This window comes from Punica granatum, chromosome 1, assembly GCF_007655135.1.
Source record: "Punica granatum isolate Tunisia-2019 chromosome 1, ASM765513v2, whole genome shotgun sequence".
NCBI lineage: Eukaryota > Viridiplantae > Streptophyta > Magnoliopsida > Myrtales > Lythraceae > Punica > Punica granatum.
Genome location: NC_045127.1, coordinates 49,253,338 through 49,264,471, shown reverse-complemented (window position 1 = coordinate 49,264,471; position 11,134 = coordinate 49,253,338). Strand labels below are relative to the sequence as shown.

Genomic DNA, 11,134 nt, shown 5'->3' with positions numbered 1-11,134 from the left:
AAACATCTTGGTATTGATAACCTTCAATAAAAATCCACCCCCAATCTCAATGAGATGATCGAATGCCCAAACTCTTCTAATTTGTTTTTGAAGAAATTAAAATTTCAAGAAAGTAGAAATATTATTGCTAACCCTTTAAATTATTTCATCATATAATAATAGAAAAACTAAATTATAAATAATATTCATATGGCTTGGTCTCATGAAGGGATGACGTGGGGAAGTTGACGTTAAGCATGCTACGTGGAAACTTTCTTCCTACACAATTAATTAAGCATGCCAAGTAGTTTCTTTTTAATTAAGCAAGTGTATGGCCACTTAGTTAAGTCAAGAGTACTAATTGAGTGCAACAATAGACTTTGTGCGTTATTACGGAGTGTCTTTTGAAACAAAATATCGGACGTGCGGTTTAATTTGTCGCTTTTACGCCTTGGTTGAAATTCCTTTTGTCACTCAATTAATTAAAGCAAATGATGAATATTTAGATAATGGGCACAATATAGCCTATGAACTAATTTCTGGTTCATATGGAACTAGTGTATGCCTCTAACTGCTTCATCACAGTGTACCAGGAGAAACCTAATTGGTGTCATATTTCAATGCCCCTCGACAACTACCAAAATAATAGTTCGAGACGGATCGATAGTAAAGTTTATACACCCGAACATCAATGGCGCACACACAGCTAATTCCCGAATTTGAGGTTCTAATTCAGTTTTTAAGCATGGATCGACAAGATGCGTCCAACATTAAAGTCAGTACAGTACTGAGAAATTTCTATTCGAATTTGACACGAGATTGTTTTCGAAAATTTTCCACATGTGCAAATGGATTTCTATTTTTATTGTGGATTTTCCTCGGAATGGGAAAAAAGGTAAAAGCTGCATTAATAATTCTTTGTGGTCCAATTCCCAATCTCACCAATCATATATATATATATATATCACATATAATTAGATGCAGGGATATTTGTGGCATCCTTCCAAAACAACAGTGCGGCATCAAGTCAATTTTATAGAGTGAAATACCCATTAAAAATATAAATAAGTGAAGCACATGCTTTTAATGATTTTCAAGTACGTAATACATTCTATGGTATACATAAATATCCATTTGGTAGAGTGACAGTTCTAAAAGGTACAAAACAAGAGATTAATCGTGGTATCGAATAACGCCCGTACAACAATGTCCAGCATTAATTGATCATCCAACCTAGAGAAAAATGCTACGAGATGATCATGCTTTTAACGCACTTTCCAGATTAAATAATTCATACGTTTTTTACGTGCGCCTTCTTGATCATTTTCTGGAGCCACAAAAGTCTTCGACTTCACAGAGAAACCACCCGAATAATAAAATTGACGTGAAAGACGAAATTCACGGGGCAGGGTGCATGTATATTTTTGGTTTGGACTGATTTTTCAAGAAATCTCTCGCATGTATCTTTGCTTCTTCTCATCTTATATGATGATCTGACGCACGACATGCTTCGGAACTCAGGCGGACAGAGAAAGAAAGAGATGTAGAGAGAGAGAGAGAGAGGTCAGGGGAACAACCGGCAAAAGATCGAGAGAGATGGAGAGAGAGAGAGAGAGAGAGAGAGACGACAGAGATCCTTATTATTATACGTGGGAGGGATCGATCGAGTTGGTTACGTAATACAAAGTGTACGTAGAAAATAGTAAGCCTAGCCAGCCTTCTTACAGTGAAGAGAGAATGAAAAGTCGATGGAACGTCGTTTTAGGGTTAGATGAAGCAGGTGGGGCCCGCGCTAAGCCAGTGCACACGGTTTAAATGTCGGCTGCTTCTGTTTAAACAATCGTCGATCCCCTGTTCCATATCCATTTAACTCATCACTTCCAACTGATCATCTCAGGCCACCACCGGCCACATAAGTTAATAATCTTCCTCATCTCATCATTAACCTAATCAGCTTCTTCACACCTCTCTCTCTCTCTCTCTCTCTCCCCCTCGACTCGAATTTAATTGCTACAAACCAAATTAAAGGAGCCCGAGGGAGGAGGAGTGATTAAGCTGCGAGTAACTAAATCGAGATGGGACACCATTCGTGCTGCAACCAGCAGAAGGTTAAGAGAGGGCTGTGGTCGCCCGAGGAGGATGAGAAGCTCATCCGGTACATCACCACCCACGGCTATGGCTGTTGGAGTGAAGTCCCTGAGAAAGCAGGTCCACCTCGTCGCTTCTCCCTAGCTAGCCACTTCACTTCTCCTGAAATTTCTTAACTACTTTTGTTCAGCCTCTGCACCGTACTGGGCTTGAATGTTAGCCATGTTATCGCTCTATTGTGGTTGTCAATCGGGTTTAGATTTTGAGGGTGATGAGGCTCTGGCTAGGTGCCATGACCGATGATTCACGAAAGCGCTCTTTCTTTTCCGGATAACAAAATATAAACCCATCTGTTTCTTCTCTACGTGTGCTTAATTATATAGCTATTCGAATTTTCTCGGTGTTGTTATCAACCGAATGCGTGTTTAATTTGCAGGGTTACAAAGGTGTGGGAAGAGCTGCCGGTTGAGATGGATAAATTATCTTAGACCAGATATCAGGAGAGGGAGATTCACTCCCGAGGAGGAGAAGTTGATTATCAGCCTTCATGGGGTTGTAGGGAACAGGTTCGCCTCTACATCTTTCTATTTATTTCCATTTTATTCAACGATAATTTCAGCCGACTTAATTAGAAAAGCACATCCCAAGTCTCACTATTAGAAAAGAAAGTCTCGTATGTAATATGTATACCATGAAATGCCGTGTGCTAAGACTCAATAAAAAAAATATTATCTTTAAATAACATCATGTCACAAATTTGTAACTGCTTGTATTGACATATTTAATACCTATCGATTTGTGATAAATGCACAATTAAGGAAGATGTTTTTTTAATTAATCACGCTAAACTATGCATGCTAAAGAGAATGTATGATATTCACCAAAAACAAAAAAAAAAAAAACAGAGAGAATATATGATATATTGACCAAAAAAAAAAACAAGAAGAGAATGCATGATATAATTTACTAACGGGGAACCATCGAAATCGATCATTAGATAACAAAACATATGATTAATCACCCTACAAAATAAAAGAATTTCAAAGACGTATAGTTATACTCCAAAAGCAGTAGTAAGGATTAATTTGTGTACTCGGCTTCTCTGATCTAACTTGATCTTCATTTTTGCCACCAAAAAATAAAAAAGAAAAAAGAAATTAAAACTTAGATTTTTGTTTTGGCCAATATTGTTTGTATAACATGCTCGATGGATCAAGAAATGTACTGTTTCTTTGCAGACGGTGCAGGTACTTGGAAAAATTATCTGAAAACTGAGTTTCTTCTAACTAAATTTTCCTTTGTTTGGTCATTTTATATTAACCCTTAAATTAGTGGTGATTTTGATATTCCTATCTAGAAGCAATCTCTCGTTTGTCAAAATATACTTGCTAATGCAGCTATCAGCTACATTCTTGGAGGCGTTAGGAAGACAATTAATGTCATAGGTTGGGTTAGAAGTTTTCGGTTATGTATCAAGTAACCTATATGTATACAAAATAATTAATTGCATCACGGGTTTGAAAGTATACAATAATATATATCTCCCATGCTAGATTATACAATTGATATTTGTCATTCCTTAAAATAATACCTTGACTTTGTATTACATGCACCCATTCGTCTGCTACGTGTACATGGTGCAATCGGATTAAAGATAATATTTAATGTCAACCCAAAAAAAAAAAGAACAATAATATTTAACACCTCATCTGACCACCTCTACCTGTATAACTAATTATGCGTCAATTATGCATTTTTTTCTAGGTTTAATTCGTAATTGTACTAGGAGCATTAATTGGGTTGCATTGCTTACATAACATAAGAAAATCCATGTACGTACACTTACGAATATATATAGTGTCAATCATTAGTTGATCGAATAAAATCCTTTCTTCTTTTATCAGTTTCCATAAATTACTAAAATGATCCTTTAAATGCATGCAGATGGGCTCATATCGCAAGTCATTTGCCTGGACGAACAGACAACGAGATTAAAAACTACTGGAATTCTTGGATAAAAAAGAAAATACGGAAACCCTCCTCTGTTCCTCCAGCATCGACGACAGGACCCAGCACAAATGAGCATCATCATCAGCACTCGAACAGCGCTCCAAACCAGTTAGCTGATTTTTCCGTCCTGGATATGACCCCAAAGACGGTAACTGTTCATCAAGAGACGACCTTGTTTTCCCCTTCTACAACTTGCCCTCTATTTATGTTTGACACCACTTCATCACTGGAAGAGATCACCGATGGTAACACAAATAACGGGCAGGCAGAACTCTACTGCGATAACAATGCAGGCTTAAGCTCCGGAGCGTGGCACCACCTGGGCCAGTACCATGGCCAAGCCCTAACGACAACACAACCGCCTTTTACAAGCGGTCTGGATGTAAATTATTTGCCTCCGTTGATTGATAACGTGGAAAACATGGTGGTGCCGATCGGTGTTCAATCTTGCGGCATGGATGAAGGGGGTGAGGTTGCCCTGGAGTGCTTGCAGAGGCAGGAGTTGAATGAATGGGTTGACTCCCAGCAGTGCTCAAACTTCTTGTTTTGGGACAATGTGGAAGGGCAAGTGCTTGGTGGAGAAGGGATTGGCCCTCAAGCTTCTTCAAATATGGGAGGTCATCAGTTGTCATCATTCCCTTCCTCTCTATGATCAGATCGAAACCTCTCGAACCTTTCTTTCCATCCCATGCTCGACTCGGATCATCAGAGATCAAATCGGCTGGAGAGTTATTGGTCGTCATGCCAGACGTAGGATCACAAGACCTGCGGAATCTGCGCATGTCCAATGACGACTTGCCGATCAAGTCTTCTGGTACCGGGCTGTGTACGGAATTTTCAAATTATCCCCTCTCTCACTCTAAATCAGATGAAGAGCTTTCAAAAGTGGATCAAGGCTTCCGTTTTTTATTTCTTTTTTTTTTTTTTTTTCCAAAATGGATTTTTAATTCCCCCTCTTAACCTAGTGATTTCAAAGTGAGATTGCAAATATTTGAGCAGGCGGCCGGCAATCTTTCCCACTGCTGAAGCTGTGAAGCGGAAGAGAACAAAATCCAAGGCTACAACATACAACGAAAGAAGCTCGTGTTTGACGAATGACTGCGAAGAGTTTATACATCTTTTTCCTCTGATTTAATTCGGGTTGTGCTTGTCATGGAGTTTGGATTGTAATTATAATTATTATTGTATTGATATTCTCTCCAACAGGTTTCACCATTACAAAATGTCTTCCTAACTACTCAATATCGTTAATGAAAAGAAAGCGGAAATATTTGAATCTGTATATTGACAAATCCATCAGAATTCGTGGCCAGTATCGATCAGAACAAGATAGCTACTGATTGAAAATTGCATTTCCGGGTTTCAAGAGCACGTCATGGTATTGCGCTTATGTGTAAAATTCCCGTGAAACACGTATGTCCCAGTCAAAGCAATCTGTGATAAACAATACGAGTCATTCTTTGATTGCATGATAGACAAATGCATATAGGATTTTACTCTTGCATATAATATGCCATCTAACAAGAGGAAAAAGACGTGAAAAGGAATATGAAAAAATAATTGTATATATCTTTTTTCGCGTAACTAAAGTCATTTTTGTCCATTTTATTCATTTCTGTATAATGATTTAAAATTAAATGGGTTGGTCAATATGGTTAATCATTACTTGAGAGAGAGATTTGGTTTTGGATCTTTCTGAAATTTTGCATTAAAAATCATAGCCACCTGCAAAATGCTGAGCGGGACATGCTATTGCCCTAGAAATTTAGAAACGGCTCATTCGTAGGTTGAAGTGGCAATTATAATTGAATGTACTTCTAAGATAAGATATATATAGATATAGCCAAGTTCCACTAAAAACGACTCATTCTCGATAAGCTAATTATAAAATGTACATGTTGCGTTTTCTCCTATAAAATTAATACAATTCAATTTGAAATGAAATGAAACTATAGGAAATCATCATAAAACGTGTGCACACAAATCCTCCTAAGACACGTACGTCAAAATGTCTAATAATTTTGTGAGTGATTATGAGAAGATTAAAGAGAATTATCAGGATTATACAAGTAGATCTCAATTAGAGAAGAAAATGACACTTCAATTTTTAGAATCCGTTTATCACCCGAAAAAATAATAATTTTAGAATCCGTTGCTTGTTTTTTATAGTATGTGTTGATAGCTATATATATATATATATATATATATATATGACCATAGGTGACATACTATTCATACCCTCTTAAACTTATTCATAAAAGTTCCACAAAAAAAAAGTATCACAATCCTGCTGACTCTCACTCACAAGATGACTTAAGAAGTAATTAATAGTATCAACAATAAGGGAATTTGCATATTTTTTTATGTGAGCAGCAGATGGATATTTAACTCCAAATTCATAAAATATATAGTATCTTCCTTGTGAAAATGACCTCGATATCTTAACCTTCACGCAAGATTTGCCAATATCAGGGAACGGATCTTCTAGGTAGATAACGGTTTTTGGCGTATATCTGAAATAAAAGGGTATGAATTCAATTCTCATAAGTGAGATTTTTATATTATTTTCTCATCTCCTATTTGGTGATACGATCATAAATATGCTTTGTAAGTCAGGAGACAGAACACGAGGACATAAAAATTTATCTGGAATGGTGAGGATGAAGGATTCACCAGAAGAACATGATACTCAAATTAGGCCTTTCATTATCTGAATTATGATACTCACATTTATTTATTTATTATTTCCCTTATCAGGTTCTCAAAACCATGTCACTAGCAATTCACTACAGACAGCAGCAGTAAATTATTTTTTTTTTCCATTCAGCTTATATTATGTAAATGAAATAAAAATGTACAAATACTCTTGAGGGAGACAGAGTACTAGTGCTCACCCTCCTTAACTTTTATACACCATAATAACAAAAGGGGAATACATTTTATGCGTAAAAAATGTTATAACAAAAAAGGAATCGCCATTATTGCCAGAAGAATCTACAAAATGTTTTCACTTTTCATGAAACATATATTTTGTGAAAATGGTTAACTATTTTTGAGTTTCGTCATATATTTCATCCAAAAACAAATTCACGAACACCCCATATAGTAGGCAACATTATGAAAATGAAAGATCTCCTCTTATAATATCATATTGAAACTGCGTGCTCAACTGACGAATTTTCAAACAAGAACTGTTACTTTAGTCGTCGTATTACAAGTTTATATAACATAATGTTGCTTAAATATGTTGTGGAATGCAATTATTCTGAAATGTATATATATATATGTGTGTGTGATATGCCATGTTGCTGATACGCTTTTCTATTACGAATCCTCCGCTATATATTAACGTGACACCCACCGTCCAATTTCGAGAGAAACAAAAATGTATTGATTGAAGAACTTTAAGTAGCAAAAATCCTTTTAACAAATTTTCAAATCCTATTTTGCTGTGATTTGCAAAAAATTATTTGGACTTGGAATGCTCTGTATTATTTCTATGTAGGTAGGTATGCATACAATCTCATGCTCGTTGGTCCTCGCGTGCAATAATTTTTTTTATAAAATAGATAATCGACACATGTAACTTACAAATGAATATAGATAAAAATATGGGTAAATTGCACCGATGATCTAAAAAGTTTCATGAATATTTCAAGTTGGTCTAAAATGTTTTTTTGATAACTTGTTGGTTCAAAAAATTTCAAAATCATTTTAATGTGGTATATTCCGTTAATTGCCCCTGACGCTGTTAACATTTTGCTGACGTGCCTCGACCTATGTGTCACTTTTGTTACGTGAAACCAATCATAGTGCGCCACGTCATTTAAGTGAAAATAAAATTTGAAAAAGTCCAATACAAATTCATAAAATAATAAAAAATAGTAAAAATTTAGAAAAATAATAAAAAAATATTTTAAAAATTTTAAAAACTTTTAAATTTTAAAAAATTGTAAAAATAATTATAAAATAATTTTAAACTTTAAATTTAAAATTTAAACTTATTTTTATTATTTTTAATTTTACATTTTAAAATTTAAATATTAAATTTAAAATTATTTTTAAAAACTTTTTAAAATAAAAAAATATTAAAAAAATATTAAATTTTTTAAAAATAATTTAAATTTTATTTTATTTTTTTCTAAATTTTTAATATTTTTTGTATTTTTATTAGAGTTTTTCAAATTTTATTTTCTCTTAAATGATGTGGCGCACTATGATTGGTTCTACATAACAAAAGTGACACATAGGATGCGCAACGTCAGCAAAATATTAACGGCGTCAGGGGCAATTGACGGAATGTACTACATTGAAACGGTTTTGAAACTTTTTGTACTAACAAGTTATCAAAAAAATATTTTGGACTAACTTGAAATATTCATGAAACTTTTTGGACCACCGGTGCAATTTACCCTAAAAATATATATATATAAAAGCAGCAACATAAGTAAAACCATAATCTCAATAAACATATTCGTACTCTAGACATATAAACCGAGCAATATGCTTGTAGAAAGACCATAATCTTGTAATATGTATAAGTACTTACGAAAAAAAATGGCAAATAGAAGATGGTGGATAAAATGAATTTTATCGGTGGAGAATTTAACACATTGAACTTGAAACATAGCACGTATTTCTTGGGTTCTTTTTTATTATCGAAGAAACTTTAATTTTATACAAACAATTTATTATATATTATTACATGCAAATAATCTAGATAAATTTTTAACATTCGTTGATTATAACATCAATAAAATATGATATAAGTTCATTTAACTAAAAATGAAATGTCAATTCACGTGAAGCTAAGAATTATCAAATGAAGTGATTCGAGTAATCGAGTATATCTTACTAGAAGTTGAGAGTTCTTGAATGGAGTTTTCACGATTCTGCTCTTCCATTTTTGTGTATTATATATATAAATACCAACACGGATACATAATACACGAATTTCTATTAGAATTTTTTCACTTATGCACTCTCAAAATGAATCCTTCTGAGAAAAAAAAATTTGGGGATCAAACAAAGATCTTGTACACAATCTCAAAATATACTCATAACTGAGAGAAAATGAATCATCAAATCACAAAAAAATTGATAAAGTTTATAATACATACATGTATGTGATACAATCACTTTTTAATTGAAATATAATTCGAGTCCTATAGATGGACCCCACTTGCAGACACCAGTGAAAAAAACGATGATATCAGTATATCACGTACTTGTGTGTATCAGAAAATATTCCCCCGATCACACAACGTCCAAATTCAATAGGCATTACTAATTTGGGTCAATTTGAAAAGGATACCAAACTACAGCGGTCACTTTGGACTAAATTGAACTCTAGAGACCATTTTGAGATCACACATAAAGCGAGGGATCGAATTGAAATTAGCCTTCTAGATTGATATCGTCGAATGGAGAAGATTTAGGGTTCCTTCAAGTAATTGAACAGTCACAGAGATTGGAATAGCTCGGAGTCTTCTCTGCCTGTTGCCGCCAACAATTGCGCCCCGCTCCATCTCGACTCAACAATGGTGTCTCCCTCTAAACCCCCACCCCCCCCCCCCCCCCTCTCTCCCCGTCTTTATCCTATCTATTGTTCATCAATGGCGTAAATCGCTTCTGCTTTGAATTCTGTTTCCTGGGTTTTACTTGGATTCCGCTGTAATTGTAATGGAACTGACATCGATCATGGGTTTGCTTTTCAGATTATCCCGGAGAAGAACCGCCGGGAGATCTCCAAGTACCTCTTTCAAGGTATGTCCAGCGACAGCGTGTCTACATTAAAGCTTGTAACTTTACATGATTTGTGTATGTGAGTTGACCTATGCCGATGGCTTGATGAGATTTTGATTTAGTTATTAGTAAATCCTGAATTTCCGATTGCCGTTGTCCGTAAGTCTTGCTGCTTTAATGGAAAGCTAGTTGCGGGTGATGCTTTACTCAGTTTTCAGCATCTGACGGGGAAAAATCGGCTCATTTTATGCGTTCTCCATGTGTTATGCTTCTGTAGAGGGAGTTTGCTACGCGAAGAAGGACTACAATCTCGCGAAACACCCTGAGATCGATGTCCCAAACCTACAAGTGATAAAGCTGATGCAGAGCTTCAAATCAAAGGAGTATGTACGTGAGACGTTTGCTTGGATGCACTACTACTGGTACCTCACCAACGACGGGATTGAGTTTCTCAGGACTTACCTTAATCTCCCCTCTGAGATTGTTCCGGCCACTCTGAAGAAACAGGCCAGGCCTGCTGGTAGGCCCATGGGTGGCCCGCCAGGTGATCGTCCCCGGTAAGTTCAATAGGAGTTTCCAGTGGATAGGTTCTTTTGTGAGTTACCAGTCATTTAGGCTTGTACGTCTCATGTTCTTTTATGCGTTGTTCTTGTAAATTAGTGGACCCTCTCGATTTGAGGGAGAGAGGAGGTTTGGGGATCGCGAAGGATACCGAGGAGGTCCTAGAGGGCCTGGAGGCGACTTTGGTGACAAGGGTGGGGCTCCAGCTGACTATCGGCCTTCTTTTGGGGTAAGACTAATTTTTCTCGGGAAGCACTGCCAGTCTTTCATAAATCTATTTGATTTGATGTGTTGGATACGGCAAGAGGTTCATTGATTGTATAATGCAGAATGAGGAAATTTTGTACTCATCATGTAAGTTGATGTCTTTGCACTTGTTACTAATTGCTGTAATTTGATGGCAGGGTCCAGGTGGGAGGCCCGGGTTTGGTCGTGGAGGTGGTGGCTATGGTGCCGCCTCAGCTAGCTCAGACCTTCCTTAAGCCGTTGATCAAAGTATATCTTATATGTTTCAAATTGAGCACAATATTTGCTAGCTGAGGAAAGTAGTTGTCTCTGCGGATAAATGTCAGTGTTTTTGTCATACAATGAGTCTCCGAGATTATCAGTTGGATCAAGTCCATCTTTTTCTTACTATATCGAACTAAGAGTTGTGGTAACTCTCCTTATTTTTCGAGTATACATCATGCATTTCATTTTATTCCTTATAGGCTGAATTGGGAGAGTGCTTCAGAATATACTTTTCTGTTAA

At 35.9% G+C, this 11,134-nt stretch overlaps 1 protein-coding gene across 1 annotated transcript; it reads left to right on the top strand.

Annotated features, from left to right (window-relative positions):
- Nucleotides 1–1,869: 1,869 nt before the first annotated feature.
- LOC116207228 (transcription factor MYB97-like) lies at nt 1,870–11,090 on the top strand. The gene is made up of 8 exons (XM_031540128.1): nt 1,870–2,187; nt 2,504–2,633; nt 4,012–4,726; nt 9,531–9,620; nt 9,795–9,843; nt 10,100–10,379; nt 10,483–10,612; nt 10,788–11,090. Exons 1-8 carry the CDS (start codon nt 2,055–2,057, stop codon nt 10,863–10,865), a joined length of 1,605 nt encoding a protein of 534 aa, XP_031395988.1. The 5' UTR covers nt 1,870–2,054; the 3' UTR covers nt 10,866–11,090.
- Nucleotides 11,091–11,134: the final 44 nt, after the last annotated feature.

Coding starts and splice junctions, on each gene's coding strand:
- LOC116207228 (XM_031540128.1), top strand. CDS start 2,055: ATGGGACACCATTCGTGCTGCAACCAGCAGAAGGTTAAGAGAGGGCTG. Junction 2,188..2,503: donor TGAAGTCCCTGAGAAAGCAG/GTCCACCTCGTC, acceptor TTTAATTTGCAG/GGTTACAAAGGTGTGGGAAG. Junction 4,727..9,530: donor CATCATTCCCTTCCTCTCTA/TGATCAGATCGA, acceptor TCCTTCAAGTAA/TTGAACAGTCACAGAGATTG.